The sequence below is a fragment of the Euleptes europaea genome, chromosome 7, assembly GCF_029931775.1.
Source record: "Euleptes europaea isolate rEulEur1 chromosome 7, rEulEur1.hap1, whole genome shotgun sequence".
NCBI lineage: Eukaryota > Metazoa > Chordata > Lepidosauria > Squamata > Sphaerodactylidae > Euleptes > Euleptes europaea.
In genome coordinates this window covers 52,571,254-52,589,359 of record NC_079318.1, presented here as the reverse complement: position 1 = coordinate 52,589,359, position 18,106 = coordinate 52,571,254, and the positions used below count along the sequence as shown (strand labels likewise).

The following is an 18,106-nucleotide window of genomic DNA, read 5'->3' as shown; positions in this document are numbered from 1 at the left end:
TCAGTGCATTTTTAGCTTGCATTTCCTCCAGTTAGCTCAGGGCTGCGTACGTGGTTTTTTCCTCCTCTGTGTTTCAGAATCTGGAGAGATCTTACCCACTGCTGGCTAATCTTTTTCTAAAGTTTCCACATCAGAATTATTTGCAATACCAGTTGCATTCCAGAAGATTTTGCTGTGATAAACTAACCGCTTGCCCATAATAGTGACGGTGTAAACCGTGATCAGTTTTGTAAAAGGCTACTGAGAGGTGTACAAAATAACTCTGAAAAGGTGAAATGTCTGCATTAAAATATCCTGGCTTCTTGAAGTGCTTGCAGCTTCCAGAGTCCAGCATTTTCTTTCATCTTGCATCATCCCCATCAGCCATCTGGGATAGATTAAAAAGGGAATCCAAGGTCTAAAAGATCAAATGCACTCATCCCTATAATGGGCCTTTTGTAAACCCCAGATTATGCCACTGCCCATCAGACAGAAAGGAACGCTAACACAACTCGGCTACTTCACAGGGATTTTAAATCTTAGCAGTCACATTTTAAGATTATAGCCAGAAGCAATTTTTAAAAAAAAAATCTCCCACAAACTGACGATGAGAGAGACAGATTCAGTTTCCTGGCATATTTGAGTCTCAGCACTACATTTTAGAAATTAAGCAATGAAGTTGGACTTACACACAGGAAACTAGTAGACCTGGGAAAAGATAAATGCTTTGCTTTTATCAACATTTTTTAAAATATAATTTTTCATGTTACTGTTGACAAAAGCACAACTTGGGGGGGTAGTGGTCGAACATCTGTTCTGTGAATGTGACAAATTCCACATTCATCCAATTCTGCTGCTTGATAGCCATGATCACTACAACCTCCTTGGGGTTGGTTCAGTGATCCTGTACATTTGTTTATAGGAAGCAATGCACAAATATGTATGTCTAGATGCCTACCTTTGCTTGACATACAGGTGTACATTTTTCTGCATATACTGGTACATCCACTGGGAAGCTACCATTAGCCATGGCTTCCTGGAAAAAGTTGGCTACATGTACACATGGGTAAATACGTGTTATTGTCAAACAGGAAGCCTGTGCAGAATCACCTGTGCAAACACAGGCTGTTATTATTCAGTTCTGTCTACTGTATTTATTTAAAAATATGCACTCTACCCTTCCATGGGAACCTACAGCCTATCAGAATAACAGTATATTCAATTTAAACTAAAACCACAACAAGAGCTGAGAAAGCCCAGCATCCAATGTCTCAGATGTCCGGCTGAAATAATACAACTGGGCTACTTCTTCCAAAGCCTCGCAAAACAGCTTCACCGTACAAACCCTGTGGCATAAGGAGGAGGACTTGGACACCTTCTCAGGCAACTCTGGCCCCAGGAGGCCAACGTGCTCATGCCCTCGCCTGCACTGGGCAAACCTGGCAGGCTGCCCAGGCACCATCAGCAGGGCTTGTTAAGCAGGTCTTAATTAGTGGTTGGGCAGATTAAGAGGAGAGGAGGCCTTGCAGAGCCTGAAAGAGTTAGTATGGGTGGCCACGTTGGTCTGTTCCGGCCAAATGAAGCAGGAGCCCAGCAGCACTTTAAAGCCTAACCAAATGTATGGTAGGGTATGAGCTTTCGGGAGTCACAGCTCACTTCTTCAGCTCACTTTGTGGCTCACAAAAGCTCATACCCAGCCAGAAATGTTGTTACCTCGCATTCCTGAGCCACACTGGCGGCCAGGACAAAAGTCTTCAGGAGGCCGGCGAAGGCCTCTGCTGGTGCGAGGGCCCACAGTAATGGCATCTGGGTGGCGCACGCTGGTGTTTGTGGCCCCAGCGCTGGCATGCAGCGCCGGCATGTAGGGCAAAGGCGGCATTGTCGTCCCGGGATGCGTTGCCGGGGATCCTGGGAGGCATTCCCGGGGCGTCACGGCACCGACCAGGGAGCAGGGCCACTGTTATGGTTTGGGAATGGATTTTTGGCGCCAGACGGAGCTTTCGGCTGGGCCAAAACCTCCTTAGGAGGCAGTGCCACTGCGTTGCCCCCTAAGCCCGGTGCAGGCATTCCACTCAGGAATGCACTGTTAGTCTACTGGACTCTTGCTCTTTTCTACTGCTACAGACTAACATGGCTACCCATTGTGATTTATCAAAATGTATTCCAGCACAGGATTCCCTGAGTCACAGCTCTTTCCATCAAAGCTTCTACCCGAATACATTTTGTTAGTTTTAAAGCTGTGTCTAGACTCCTGTTTCATTTTGCAGTGTTTACTGTCTTCTTCACATACACAGAAGCCCTCTTGTACTCCCGCACACATTGCAAGGCAAGGTCCTACCAGTGAGAAAAAAGGCCCCGGGCCTGAGCCAAAATTAAGGGTGAATTTTTTTGTACACTTAAATCAATGTTTTAAAAAAGTAGCACAATTTTACTTACTAGTCAGGGCTGTTTGGCAAGAAACGTATGGATACAGCGAATTTGGGGACCCAGCCAGGACTTACAGGTGTATTTACGCAGTTATGGGTAGTTTCACACACTTTCAATCCACTTTCAGTACATTTTGCAACTGGATTTTACTGAGTGAAAGAGCAAAATCCACTTGCAAGCAACCACTAAAGTGCATTACTGTGTGTGTGTGAAAGCGCTCTATTTATGTGTCTGTGAAACATCGGGCAACGAGATCAAGCCATAATTATCTCGGGTAACTAAACTGAGCCTAGAAGCTAAAGTGACTAAATGGAGGCTATCGTAATTTGGTCACACTACCTGACCTGGATGGCCCAGGCTAGCCTGATCTCGTCAGATCTCAGAAGCTAAGCAGGGTCGGCCCAGGTTACTATTTGGATGGGAGACCACCGAGGAAGTCCAGGATTGCTACACAGAGGAAGGCACTGGCACACCACCTCTGTTAGTCTCTTGCCATGAAAACCCCAAAAGGGGTCGCCATAAGTCGGCTGCGACTTGAAGGCACTTTATACACACACACACACATGAGAAGGCAAGAGTCACTAGAAAAGACAATCATGCTGAGAAAATTTGAGGGCAGCAGGAAAAGAGGAAGACCCAACAAGAGATGGAATGACCCAATAAAGGTAGCCACGGCCCTCAGTTTGCAAGATCCGAGCAAGGCTGTCAAAGACAGGACATTTTGGAGGACTTTCATTCATACGGTCGCCCTGAGTCGGAAGCGACTTGACGGCACTGAACACACACACAACTAAACAAACTTCATCGTTATTTGTAGAATACTGATAGTGCCGGAGAAAAATGCAAACCACGGTCTCTTTTATAGGCGGTGATCTACTCGCCCTTGCATTATTTCGGATCCGCCGCCCCCAAGGCTCGGGAGGACCCCTTCGTCCGCGGGAGAAGCTGTCGGCGGCGGAGCGATCAGATTTCCCGGGCCGGCCTTGCTCGGCTGGCGGATCCGCAGCCAATCAGAGCCCCGCGACGCCGCGGCGAGCGGCTCGGCGGCCCCTTCCGCCCCGCCCTTCTTTGTTGCGGCGCCCAATGGGGCCGCTCCGAACGTCGGCGGCTGCCGGGTAACATGGTTACATGTCAGCGAGGAACGCTCGATCATGGAACATGGAATGTGGCGAAGGCGACCGAACCCGCTGCAGCAGCACCAGCCGCAACCGCCCGGTGCAATGAACCCCGCCGCGGCCAGGTGAGGGCGGCGCAGGCGGCGGAGCCAGATCGGGGGGATGGGTGGGGTCCTCCGTAGCAAAGCAAGGGGGTGGGGGGCTGCCTCCCTTGAAGAATGGCTTGCGGTGTTGGCAGCGGGCAGAGACGCCCCCGCCTCCCAAGCGCATTCCCATGCTCTGTTGCTGGGATCGATGCCTCGAAGGGATGCCCGATTCCTTTCGTCCTGCTGCGGAACGGAATGGCCACTTATGCATGGGAGGTTTTGCCTTGGGTTCGCCACTCTGTAGATGCACATTTCCCCCCATTCTCAGACCTCAAAAATAAGCCCCCTTGCAGAGTTTTGAGGATGTGGATGGGGAAAATGTGCATCTGGAGAGAAGCAAATCCAAGGCAAAACATCCCATGTATAAATGGCCAATGTCTGTCGCATGCCAGCTTTCTAGAGCTGGCAGCCTCGGCACGGAGGGGACCTGAAGGAGGATGAACCGGGAGAGGTGCATAGCGATGCCAGGTCGGATCTCCTCTCCGTCCCTTAGCAGGGGACGTGTGAGATCTGGTCCCTGAAATAGGCAGGGATGTACCAAAGAATCTGCCTAGTACGTTAGTATCACGTTCTTCTTCCAGGGAGCCTGGAAGCGCCATAGTAGCTGTTTCCCCCTTTCCCCAGCCTCTCTGTGTGATAGATTTATTATAATCTGGGACAATATGGAAAATGAAGGATGTTTCTTGACAGCAGGCTCCCTTCCCTTTTGTGTAACATTGTGTAACAAAGGATCTCTCCTGCCTGCTATATTTGCCCCCGGGGGAAAGAGAGCTCTTGGGGTGTTGAGCCGAAGAGGGGCTCTTAGGGGCCTCCTCTTTTGTTTGCAGACCCAGGTGAACAGTATCAGCAGTATAGCCTTGATCGCACCCACCCCTATTGTTCCTGAGTTGCAGCTGCCAATCGAAAGCTCTTTTCAGCATCTCCCAGAATCAGCCGCTGATGGGAACTGGACTGTTTTGCTTAAGCCTTTCGGCAACCCTGTCTTCTGCTCATGTGTGTTTGCTTTCCACCCTCTACTGTGTTTTCAGATTCTGTTTGCAAGAGGAAGGACCCGCCAGTGATCTTCTTGGCTGCTGTTAGCAAACAACTTTGGGTTGGCCTGATTTCTTGGGCAGGAGACGGGATGGAGAAGATGGCCAGGCTGGGGTGTTGAACAACCTGTGTGTCCCCCGCCTTGCCGTGTCTGAACTGCTTGCTCCTGTGGAACTCACAATGACAGGATCCGGCTCCAATGCTTCCCGCAGCCCACACCCCAAAGGAGAGAAGGGCGGCCGCTCGAGGAGCACGCATGCTCGTTCCGTCAGTAATGCCAACAACGGGGGCTCGGAAGAGGAAGACAAAGATGGAGGGGTGCTTTTCCTTGTCAACAAGAGTGGCTTTCCTCTTGATGGGCAAACCTGGGAAAGGATGTGGGGGCACGTGGCGAAAGTGCACCCTGCAGGCAGAGAGATGGTAGCCACCATAAGGAATGCCGACTGCCTTCCAAAAGTAAGTTCTATCTGGTATCCTCCAATATCTTTACGCTCTTCTAAAATAGTCCCAAATTCGGTGGTGGCAGCCGGAATGCAAAGTATGCTAATCCAAACACTTGCGGATATTTCCTTATTTATATGGTTGTTTCAGCTTCCAAAATGTAGATTTCCTAAAGGAGATTTTTAAACCCCTTTTGTGAGGAAGGGCATTCAGTAGAAGGCCATAGCAAGAGAGAAAATATCACAAATATCACAGGATCTGAGCAGGGCACTGAAGACTTGCCCTGTGGTCTGCTCCAGTCCCTTTGGTTTCTGTGGCTTTGCCTAGCTGCTGATATAGTGCTGGGCCCTTTCTCTGCAACCATGAGGACTAGCAACACTAATTTTTTTTAAAATTAGGATACCAGATTTTGTGCTAGAAATTCTGCACTTCAAGTGTGGAGTATTCTCAGCCCTTTCCTTAGCAGGCCCTTGAGATCGTCTATAAATGTAGTCCAACAGCTGCTCCTCTTATCCCCGGGAGAAATATTTGTAGTTGCATATTACAGTCGAGGCTGAGGGTGGTACCAGGGATGCAGTCGTCTGGGCATTTCCATTCTAAGCACTTATTTTGAACAACTAATCACTTTCCACCCATCTGCTGAGGGGTGTTGTTTGTCTCCAGGAACAGTTGGGGGGAAGTTTGGAGTTCTCTGTTAGTGGCTGTTGTGCTGAAATTGCAGCTGCAGTTTGTCAGAAAAACAGCACTTTCCAAAAGCATCTTGGATTTTGGTTTGGTGGAAGCTGCCACTGAGTTTGTAGCCTCAGCCTTTTGCACCGAGGACTGTTGCCTTAGGCCTGCTAGCTGTCTCGTGTCCTTAGAGCTCACAGAAACCTCCCACACCCCAGCACTGTTGTGCCCTCATTGATGATCAGATTAGAAGAGGAACAAACATACAGTGCAATACTCAGCAAGGCCCATTGACTTCAGTGGCCATAGAAGGGCTTAACTGTCCTTAGGACTGCACTGAGTGGACTTAGTATAGCCAGCAGATTGCCTCTTGTGGAATGGGACCATGGACAAATATAGTTAATCATCAACACCCCAAACAATACTGATTCTGAATGAAGGGCTGCTCAAGGTTCATGGACTTTGGGGCCCAAGCACTTGAGAAGCCACTCACAAATACCTAGTGATAGGAAGGGTTTACCCCTGGCTTAGTTCATCGTGAGTAAATAGCTCTGTGTAATGCCTGGGAAAAAGCAGCTGAACTAGGGAACATGCCAAAGTTCACCAAGCTCTCCCAAGTGGCTGGATCCCAAACAAATATGTGCAGGATTGCCACCTAAGTGACTGAACAGACAAGGTGGCCTTATGTGGTTGAACGGGAAAATAATCTTATCAGTATTGTAAAATTCTATTGATTACTGATGAAGGGAATCTCTTCACTAACCCGCTAAGCAGATCTAGTGGGCTGCACTTCTCAGAAGCCACGATACAAAGCTCTTTTTCTCTTCACTTATTACTGCCACCTGCCTTGCAACTGCAAATGAAGGAGTTAACATGTTTAGTGAGAAAGAAATGTGAAGTTTCTGTTTAATCAGAGGAGGAGACAGAGGATGGCAATCTGGAAAGGCACATGGAGATACCTTCAGGAAGGCCTGGGAAGTCCAGGGAAACATCCAGGTTCCACAGTCATGTGTCAGAGAACAAGTCTCTTGAAACCCTGTTTCAATAAGGTTGAAAAGTTCAAAACAAGAGGCAGAGTCCTTCTTGGAGCTGATGGAATGTAGAACCGCTATTTGGTGTCATCAAGACCAGCTGGAGACCAAGCCCTATGAAGAAAGGCTGAGGGACTTGGGAATATTCAGTCTGGAGAAGAGGAGGTTGAGGGGGGACATGGTTGCTCTCTTTAAGTATTCAAAGGGCTGTCACGTAGAGGAGGGCAGGGAGCTGTTCCTGTTAGCAGCAGAGGATAGGACTTGCAATAATAGGTTTAAACTGTGGGTGGAAAGGTACCAGCTGGATATTAGGAATTTGTTTTTGTTTTTTACAGAAAGAGTTGTTCAACAGTGGAATTGGCTAGGGAGGTGGTAAGCCTCCCCCTCACTGACAGTCTTTAAGCAGAGGCTGGACAAACACTTGTCAGGGATGCTCAAGGCTGATCCTGCATTGAGCAGGGGGTTGGACTAGATGGCCTGTACTGTATGGCCCCTTCCAACTCTTATGATTCTATCTGAATCAACACTGGTAAAGGACACTTCCTTGCATGTCGTACAGACAGGTCTGTGAATATCCTGCACTAAAGACCCTGAATTTTGCAGTCCATTCAAGGAACACAGACTTTACAAACCATTCAAATATATGCACCTTTATTGGCCAAACAAGACAAGATGCTAAAAAATCTATGATTAGATATCTAACTTAAAAAAAAAAAAGTTCAAAGCTCAACAGGGTGTTGGAGTGTGAAGAATTAGAATAGGACCATGACACAGGGTGCGGCTTGCTATTTCCCCAGTCTAAATCATCCCCCTCTCTGCTGCTGTTTGCCCCATGGGGGGTGGACCTACAGAGACGTAGGTGTGTTGTGCCAGCGTGTTTCCCTCTGTAAACCAAATAGCAGCTGAGGGCGATTTAGATTGGGCCAACTGCATGGATTAACCTCCCCCTTGTCCAGGTCTGATAGAGGCATTTCTATCCCTGCTAAAGGAACCCCCTCCAAAGTCATGGGAGGTCTGATCAGTGATCTCTCAGCATCACATTTAGTTTGACTCTGGTCATGGGAAGCAATGTGCTGAAGTCCCATTCTTTGCCTTTCCCTGGCTCCTGAGATTGAATTGTCTACACAATTCCAAACAGCCAGCCATAAAGGCTAGAATATTGTTTATAAAGAAGGAAATCTGAGATTGTCTCTCAGATTTGGTATTTGTGATTAATTCCATATTTGTGTGGCAAAATATGGTACACACTCAGGGATCAGGCCACATTTTCCCCTCTCAAATGGACTGGGTTTTTGTTTACAGCATTGAGAAGACTAGTGGGGGGGAAAGGAGATGCTAACATCAATCATCTCCAGGTAACATAGGTATTGACAGTGCCATAGAAAGGTGTAAGGGGCTCAGTGGTAGAGCATCTGCTTGGCATGCAGAAGGTCCCAGGTTCAATCTCTGGCTTCTCCAGTTAAAGGGACTAGGCAGGTAGGTGATGTGGAAGACCTCTGCCTGAGACCCTGGAGAGCCGCTGCCTGTCTGAGTAGACAATACTGACTTTGATGGACCAAGGGTCTGATTCAGTAGAAGGCAGCTTAATGTGTTCATATGAACTCTGCTCTAAAGCCCAGTGGAGTTAAAAGGGTGTAATTTCTCCCCTGTAAGAGTCCTGAAGAATGCAGCACCAAGTCACTAGGAGAGAGAGAGGGGGGCTCTCCTTGATGGGTCCTCCTCCTCTTTTCATATACTGTTACCACAGGGGTTCATCTCTATGGTAGCCCTCCAATCATTGTTACAGGCCGCTGTTCGCTTTAACAGCTGATAGCCCAGGATCTGGAGGTACACCTTTTGTGCATTAAGGTGTACCCAGTTCAAATATGGCTTAGACCAGAGGACGTGCTGGTATATGTGCAGTTGAACCCATGAATCTCTTCTTCTGGTACGGATCAATTGTATTTTGCAGTTGGTGAATCACAATTTCATATATTCAAGTCACAAATGATAAATTATTTTATTTAAGCCTGGTGAAGCTCTGCTCTTGTTGGTTAGAAATTATCTTGGCAATGGGATCTACTATCATGAGGCAGTGAGTGTATTTTGGTTTGGGTTATCCTGTCTTTTGTGTGTTTGATAAGGTTCTTGTTTAGTTTTGGACTTCACAAAGGCCAGTTTCCCTTTGTTCTGATTCTCCTGTGTTTCTTTTAGCGTTGTCTGCTGCACAGTCTATTTATGTTTGATCTGAAAAAATTAGACTAGTGATATTTCTCTTTCAAGCTTGCCAACTGATTGGGAAAGTGGGAACGTTTCCTCCTGTGTTTTTAACAGCAGTTTGACGTGCAGGTAAAGTTCTTCGTTGACCAGAGAAAAACCTTACTGCTTGGTAAGGTCTGCTGAGAAGATGGCAGTTGAAGGCAAAGAAGCACAGACTACTTTTTGAAAATGTTGCAACTCTAGCATCAGTCCATCCATTTTAATTTATTTGCAGCTGGATGGAACTGATTCTTTAGGAATGGTACTATTGAAATAATTTCTAAATTGTAAAGCATAGAACTCTGGCGTATATAATAAGAATGGAATCTGTGATTAGGGATAATTTTCTTATTAGAGAATCGGAGCCAAGGAACACAACAGAGTTCCTCTTGGCCAGAAAGGAAGAAGGGTTTGAGTTTCAATGAGGTTCCAACACTTGCTACTTCAAGCCAGCCTCAACAGATGCTGCCTTTTGTACTCCCCCCTCCAAGTTTCCATTCTGAATTCTAATTAGCCATCGTGTGAGCATTGGTTGAAATGTCTGTGCTGATTGATGGAACAGTTGATGCAAGAGGCACTTGGGATGGAAACAAGATATCGGCCCTTCCAGCCACCTGTTATGCCTGCAAGACTCAAAGGCAAGACTCTTTCTTTCTTTCTTTCTTTCTTTCTTTCTTTCTTTCTTTCTTTCTTTCTTTCTTTCTTTCTTTCTTTCTTTCTTTCTTTCTTCCTTCCTTCCTTCCTTCCTTCCTTCCTTCCTTCCTTCCTTCCTTCCTTCCTTCCTTCCTTCCTTCCTTCCTTCCTTCCTTCCTTCCTTCCTTCCTTCCTTCCTTCCTTCCTTCCTTCCTTCCTTCCTTCCTTCCTTCCTTCCCAGCAGTAATCTCTCAATTACGTTCATTCCAGAGGCAGCTTAAACAACACCAGAAAAAGGTGATAATAAAAGGCAGGAGGGTTTTTATAGTCAATCACCCTTGCATTTTAACATTGCGGCAAGGCAGTTGTCTGCTGGGGCTGGCTGAACTTTTATTCCCCTATTTCAGAGTTTTTCTCATCTGTGAACCCAGGGGAACCCTTGGAGCTTTGTGTTCTTCCAGAGAAATTGTCCCCAGTGTGGGGCCCATGGGGGTCTCGGTGCCCACCAAATCGTTTCCTGGTGCTTGTTTTCTCCTTTGGTCTTGAGCAAAAAAACAAAAGAAAACCCAAAGGGTATTGAATGGAACAGGAGGGGGAAAGGGAACTTCAGGTTGCTCCCTATAAGCTAATTGACTGACACCACCTCCCGGACAGGTGCATCACACAGACATGTCCTCTCACATAGACTTTCTTATGTCTCTCTCTGGGCTTGGCAACCTCTCCCTGTGGTCTCATGCAAGATGTTCCACTGGACTGGTGCAATACAAACCAAAGCCCAGCCTCTCACAGAGGCCAGAATGGAAAGAAGAACAGAAAGAGCTACCAAGGGCGAGTTTTGGGCAGACTAAAGACTTAGAATCATAGAGTTGGAAGGGACCACCAGGGTCATCAAGTCCAACCCCCTGCACAATGCAGGAAATTCACAACTACCTCCCCCCCCCACCTAGTGACCAGAAAATGGCCAAGATGGCCCTCTCATCATCTGCCTAAGGTCACAGAATCAGCTTATGCTGGGAGAAGCAGTCCTTGAGATTTGTGGGCTCCGAGCCATGAAATGCTCCTTGAATTGTGCCCAGAAGCAAATAGTTATCAGATGAAGTTGCTCCAGCGTGGATGCCATGTGCTCGTACTGGCTTTCACCCATCAATTGACATGCAGCTGAATCGTGGACCATTTGAAATTTCTGCATCCTCAAGGCTGTCCTCAGACAGAGCGCGTGACAGTTATCCAGACTTAACATTGCAGTAGGTTGGATCAGCAAGTCAAGGTCATCTGAGTCCAGAAGGAACAACCTTACCCATTTTGAATGCCTGCTCCAGAATTAAAAAGTTGGGATTCAAGATAGTTATAGGCCTTTTATGCATGGTCTGTTTCTACTGGATCTGCTGCTTTCTTAACTGCACAGTATTTGCAGTCGAATTCTCAAAATACTATGCACAGGGGCTTCCTCCCCTGAAGAAATTCCAGGATTACCTTGTGAACAATTATTCATCCCTAGTGAAAATGTGGAGCTTCTGAGTCCCTCCCCCCTGAAAATGCTGTTTTGTAATTGGCTGTAGTGTATTTTTTGGAAATACATCACCAGCCCCCACCAGCCCCTCAGCAGGATTCTTTCATTTTAAATGAACCAAATGGTCATTTTACAGCCAAAGCAGAGAAGGGTTTGGACAAACACCCCCTCCCAACCTATTTGTTTCTGGCTATCTCAATGCAGGGGCCATAAGAACATAAAAACACTTGGATGGTCATTTCCATTTCATTGTTCCATCGGTAACCTTGCACTGGAAAATGGAAAAAAAAGGCTTTCATGCCTATAAGAGGATGCGTATAAGGGGAGGGCTCGAGTTCAGCCTGGCTCTGTTCGATCCCTGAGGTCTGAGAACACTTGCTGTGAAACTGACCAAGAGGAGGGGGGAAATCAGCTCAGCTCTGTTTGATCGCAGAGGTCTGAAAACACTCACTGATCAGAGGAGGCATATGAGGGGAGGGCGGTAAATCAGAGAATGGGCATTGGGAGACAAACTCGAAGCAAAACTATGTGCAGGACTGGCTTTCGATTTGGGGTCAAGGCAGACTTTAAATTTGTGGCAAAACAGCATCTTGAAAACAAGGGGGAAACGGGGGGGGGGAAAGCGAAGTGACTACTAAAGGTCTGGAAAATCATGCATAATTCCAATGAAGTGCCAAAGTAGTCTGGTAGTGATCACGACACGAACTACCCATGCATAAAAGGCCATAGTTTAAATCATGTATTTACAAAAATGTGAGCACACAAGTACAGCTTTGAGCATTGGCATCTCTCTCCCTCCTCTGTTCTTTCTCCCTCCAGGTCATCACTTGATATACAGCCTGCACTTACGAAACATATCTTAGTTTTGTTCAGTGACATCCCATAACCACCAGACACTTCTAGCTTTGATTCTCAACAAAACATTCACTGTCTTTTTTTTTTTTTTTTTTTAAAGAGGCTTCTTGGTAACATGGAGGAACAAAAAATAAAATAACTCAAAAGTCATTATATTCACAAGGGTGAAAACTATGAAATCCAAAGTTCATTAGGCATCAGTCATAGTGAAGTCAAAACCCACCCGATCAGCATGCATCCATTACAGTTCTTCCCACACCCACCTGACCACAGCATTGGCCAGCTGCCTCTGGGGCATAGCCAATGGAATATAGAGCTGGGTGTTGCCAACACACTGATGACCCCCAGTGCCAAAGCTCTGGATGATCTCATGCAGCGGCCTAATATGGATAGGCATGAGTACACAGCTCTGAGGGACTCAACAGTTGAGGAATTTGATTTTGCATCTCTGATGTGCCGTACCTGACAGAAAAGATCAAAACCATTGGAGTGTTATGCCCTTACTTTATTTTCCATCTGATGTAGTAGAATGGCACAGTGCACAGTATCAAAAGCTGATGGTTAGTCCAGCAAAAGCAGCATGGGAAAATATGCACTTATCCAACTGAAGATAGATTTTTTCTCAGCCTCAAAATCTGGCCTGAAGTCCAAGTGAATAAAGAGTAGAAGCAGCATTTGGGTATTCATGGAGTTGCTCTGCCACCATCTGCTCAGTCACCTTGACCCACGTCACACAGCAAACTTGAGGCTGGCCGGTAAGTGATGTGAGAAAGGATTTTCTCAAACAAAGGTCTTAATATTGCCTTTGAGATATTTGGGGAAATTCCCTTAAATGCAAGAAGCATTTATAATCGTAGTCCTCAAAGGAGCTCTGCTCTTGTCAAGATTTAACATACCAGGAAGGGCAAGGGCTTGTTTTCCAAACAGCAGCCTTCACAACCCCAAGGGCCATCAGTCAGGAGACCAAACTGAAAATATCTCTACACAATTGACAAATGAATGCTTCTGCTGCCTCTGGCCCAGGAACTGCCTGAACCCAACTTTTCAGAGAGATTTTATCAGGGGGGGAAATATTACCAAAGTGATTTTTGGAAACCAGCATCCCAGGTTTAAGTGTGCAGAGCTGTAAAAATAATTAAAACGTAGTGGGAAAATATCAAATCCTTCAGCCCCTGTGCAAGCAAGTGGCTGCAGCCCTGATAATCAGTTTTTAAAAAAATGTTTCTGAACAAGCCACTCTTCTCTTACTCCAGCTCTTCATACCAAAGAAACCAGGCAATCCTGTTGCTCAGACACCCAGCAGTTGGCCACTGTCTCCTGCCACGTATGCCAAAGCTTCAGCTGTTTAACACATCTCTTGCATGTGTCTGTGTTAGTTTGTCAATTGCCGGCGCAGCACCCGGACATGTGATATCATAATGAGCTCTCTTCTATGGATGCACTAACAGCTGCAGTAAATATGCTGCTGATGTACCAGGCTGGGAGTGGTGCTGAGAGATGGAAACGTCTCTCCGATGCGCCGTGATGCCAGACTATAAAACGTTACTTGAATTGGTAATATAGGCTTGCAGTTAGAATGAAGAGGGAACTAAGTTGGACCAAGCTGGTCCCAGCATGCACTGCGTGTGATTATTGATAAGACTGCAATCCTGGATGCACGTACCTGGGAGGGAGCCCTACAGAGCCCAGTGGGACTTATTTCTGAACAAATGTAAGATTGGTCTGCATGCACTTCCTGTTTGTGGGTGGAACAACATTGTTTATGTAAATATATAGGGCAGGGAGGCATAGGTTTAACTCCCTGTTCACCTTGGTACAATTACTCCCTCCTCAATTTACCCTTTCTCACAAGACTCTTGTGAATGTAAAACTGGATATCCTTACATGAACCTTGGATTTAGGGTTGGGTTTTTTGGTGTGTTTTTTTTGCTGTCAAGTGTCAGCTGACTTACAGCGATCCCGTAGGGTTTTCAAGGCAAGAGATGTTGAGAGGTGGTTTGCCATTGCCTGCCTCTGCATTACGACCCTGGTATTCCTCGGAGGTTTCCCATCCAAATACTAGCCAGGGTCAGGGCTGAGAGTGTGTAACTGGCCAAAGGCCACCCAGCGAGCTTCCATAGCATGAGTGGGGATTTCAGCCTGGGTTTCCCAGGTCCTAGTCTGACACCGTAACCACTATGCCTCGCTGGCTCTCTGGGGTTGGGATACAAACGTAATAATTGCCAAATAGCATCCTCACTGAAGGAACGTGTGAACTGGGTGAGTTTGACTCCAAGCACCCTTGATACAATACAAGATCACAAATCACTGGCTCAGCAGACCTAATACTGCCCCCGGACAAACGATTTTGAGGATGTTGTTATGATGCTGTCGTTGTGCTGAGATAACTGTGTGACATGACCTCTTCTATTTGGAAGTGAGCTGAGAATGGATGCGCAAGGAACACTGAAGAGGTATCAAGCAGCAGCATTGATTCCCCTGTGATCCATGATTAGGGAACCCTGCTTGCACTGGTGCAATGCTGCACTCAGTAGTCATTCATGGTCAGTGCATAGAGAGTTCTTGAGGGGTTCTCTGGCCACAGTATTGTGGTTGATGGAGAGATTGTGCACTCTCTTACACCAGGGATAGGGTTGTTTTCCTGTTTGAGGTTCTTTTAATGTATTTTATTGTATTGATGTATTCCTGCTGAAGGAGGACCTGTTTCGCGCAGGAGGAAACAGGGCATAGAGGCCAAGGCCTTCATGGAGTGCCGACTCCAGGGATAGCACTGGTATTCAGAGGTTTACTGCATCTGAATATTGTGGTTCCCTTTAGTCACCATAGGTAGTAGCCATTGATGGACCTGTCCTCTATGAACCCTGATGAGCTTTCCCTAGTGTAAGCAGAGGCAGCCATCTAAGTTGGACCATTAGCCTTTGCAACAATGCATTGGATCCCTTTCTGTGTGTGTCAGTGCCTGTGGCCTTGCAAAATGGCTTTCTTCTGTCTCTCCCACCGCTAATAATAATAGCCAGCACTGTATACATCTGAAACTCTTGCTATGCTTCAAAATAGAGGGAGAGGGGAAGGCTCTTTTCCAGCCCTCACCAAAAGGGAGCCCTGTAGATACATCTGCATGTGTCTCTAAATAGTGATCAAAGCCCTCAATAAATTATTTCACATTTTGTTGGTATTGAATGCATCTGATGGATGAATCACATGACAACTGCACCCTTTGGGTGATTTCTGTTATTCTGTTTTCAGGGAGGCTGCAAAATTTGGCTTTTTGTGATTGACTTTTTTTTTTTTTTTTTTTGCACAAAAGCAAATATGTGGGTTGACTCCAACCCATCTAAACCATAGGTATCAAACATAAGGCCCGGGGCCCAGATCCGGCCCCTTGAGGTCTCTTATCCAGCCCGCGAGCCAGCCGAGGCAGCCACCCTCCCCCCCAGTCCTGATCTGGGTTGGCGAGTCCGCTGCAGGCTTGCCAGCCGAGGTAACCACCTTCCCCGTCCCAAGGTGTCAATTATCCAAGACTGTTTAATAAAAGAAACACTGTAAGAATATTATTGTTTTAAGAATGTTTGTAAAAAATAATGTAATTATTTGGTATCTGGCATTAAATTTTATGGTACACATGGTCCGGCTGCACCAAATGACCTTTATGTCATATCCGGCCCTCGTAACAAATGAGTTCGATACCCCTGATCTAAACATTTCTCTTTCTTTGTGTTCAGCCTTCAGTGCCAGCTGTGCCAAACTACAAGACTTCCATGACTATCCCAGAATGGCTTCAGGCAATACAGAATTACATGAAGATGCTGCAGTATCCTTTCTGGAAGGTGGACTGGAGACACAAAGCTGATGCATTAAGCTTATCTATCGAGTAGTTAATGAATTGGGAGGGGGGCATAATGTACTGAAGAAATAAACCTGACAAGAGGGTGGGAAATTAATGAGGAGAAAAGTGCTCTTTGCTGTCTTTTGTAGAGCCGGGGAAGATTCGTAAAGCTACCTATGCAGGGAGCGCTCCTCTTGGTCTTTAGGGCCCCATAATTAGTGTTAACTGACACTGAAGAGGATCTAATTGAAAAGAGATAGTTCACATCTGTCAACAGTAGTGACCTTGGCTTGCAAAGTCATTGGGATGAGGTTTTGCAGGCCTCTGTGGTGATAAATTGCAGCTGTGTAATCTCCATGGTTAGGGTTACCAGCTCTGGGTTGGGAATTACCTGGAGATTTTGGGGGTGGAGCCTGGGAAGGGCAGGGTTTGGGGAGGGACCTCAGCAGGTTATAATGCCATAGGGTCCACCCTCCAAAGCAGCCATTTTCTCCAGGTGAACTGATCTTGATCGGCTGGAGGTCAGTTGTAATAGTAGGAGATCTCCATGTGGCATCTGGAAGTTGGCAACCCTATCCATGGTCCAGTGCTCACTCAGTGAGCCAACCTTTTTGGCTGAGTCCTTGGCAAACCACAGGTGCCTGTTGTGGGTTGAAGCCCACCAGAGTCCAAATGGTTAAGAACACTCGGAGAGTTGTAAGAAACAACAATTATCTGTGAATGGTCCTCTACAGAAAAGTTGTGCCTCTTCTTTCTCCCTGTCTTGGGTTCTGACTTCTTTCCTTGTGCTTTTGAAAAACCTGAATCTGGCTGAAGCTGATAGTGTAATTAATTTCCATTGAAAGCCCTGGGACCAGAGGCGGATCTACTGTGAAACTAATGAAGCTGAAGCTTCAGGGCCCCTAATCTCAGAGGGGGCCCCTGAAGCAACTTTTTTAAATGAGTGAATTTCTCAACAAAATCGATGGAGTTTTTTAAGTGATAGAATCATAAGCCAATGGGTTGAAGTACTTAATATTGACATTAGAATGTGCTCTAGTACCCATTTCATATGGCCTCAAAATGTCCCTGTAATTGGTCAAATTTCAAAATTTTCTCTGGGGCTTGCAAGGGCTCGAACCCCCAGCTGTAAGGGCTCACTGAGCTCGCCAGGATCTCTTCACAGCCTACATTTGGGCAGCTGGATTGTCAGATCCTTTGTTGGTGCATGGCTTAATAGTTCTGTAGTTAATCACTGGATTGCCCATTTTCAAGGACTCCACCCCACCACCCTGTTCTTCACCATTTGAGCCTCGAGGTCCTTGCAAGGGCAGCAAGGCCCTTTGGACCTTGTTGGATGTTGCCCTATTGTTGCTGGTTGCGATGGGGCCCCCATAACAGTTCAAGCTTCAGGGCCCAAAAAATGTAGGTCCGCCACTGCCTGGGACTTCAATCAGCTGTGACTCACTTGTTTAGCTGGGGCAGGGCACCATTGTCTTTTCTATCATTATATGGTAACAAAGTTGCACACTTAAAATTTAGATTGTGTACGGTCATACATCAATGTAGCATTGAGTCAGCTAGGGAAGCATGCCATTGAAGTGTAGATAAAGACTTGTGCCCAGGATCAGGCTCAAGGGGACTCCACCCCCCTCCCCAAAGAGAAACCGGATTGGGAGAGGGCTGATTGATGAAACAACTTAGACCTGAGGATCCAAGCCAGTGTTTTGAACAGACTTTTCATGGAATAGTTATAGAAATTATTTTTTGTGGGAGGGAAAAGCCAAAACAAAAGCGGCCTTCTTGGATGTTACCCTCCCTCCCTTGCTCAGATTCAGTTAACTTCTGCTCCAGAGCCGGGTGGTTCCATTAACTAATTGGGGTTGGTAGAGGAGCAAAGGTGGCGAGAAGCAGAATCTTTTTGTGTGCGGCCTCTGGTAACGCTGACTGTGCTAGCATGAGGAGCAGGTATGGGCTATACTATAATTGAATGGTTCAGAAAGATGCTTTGGTAAAAAAAGGAAAGGACTATGGACAGTGCTGCTGTGTATAGTATGTGCTATCTATTATCCTACTCTGTGATTTTCGCATCTAACATGTCTGATTCAGCATAATCAAAACGAAGCACCGGAGCAGTCAGCGGGGTGACCGCGAGGTAAACAGCCCTGCATAAATGGCCTGGGTTTTGCTGTAAAGGGCCTCTACCTTTGTGAAAGGATGCCTGG

The 18,106-nt window shown here is 46.5% G+C and overlaps 1 protein-coding gene across 2 annotated transcripts in view; it reads left to right on the top strand.

Annotated features, from left to right (window-relative positions):
* Positions 1–4,836: 4,836 nt before the first annotated feature.
* VASH2 (vasohibin 2) overlaps positions 4,837–18,106 on the top strand; it is a 51,447-nt gene continuing 38,177 nt past the window's right edge. Inside the window, exons 1-2 of one of the 2 annotated variants that reach the window (XM_056852450.1) lie at positions 4,837–5,155; positions 15,799–15,887. In XM_056852450.1, the coding sequence (XP_056708428.1) occupies positions 4,880–5,155; positions 15,799–15,887 (365 nt within the window). In that variant the 5' untranslated portion in view covers positions 4,837–4,879. The remainder of the gene's footprint in view (positions 5,156–15,798; positions 15,888–18,106) is intronic. The other variant, XM_056852449.1, reaches the window with a different exon arrangement.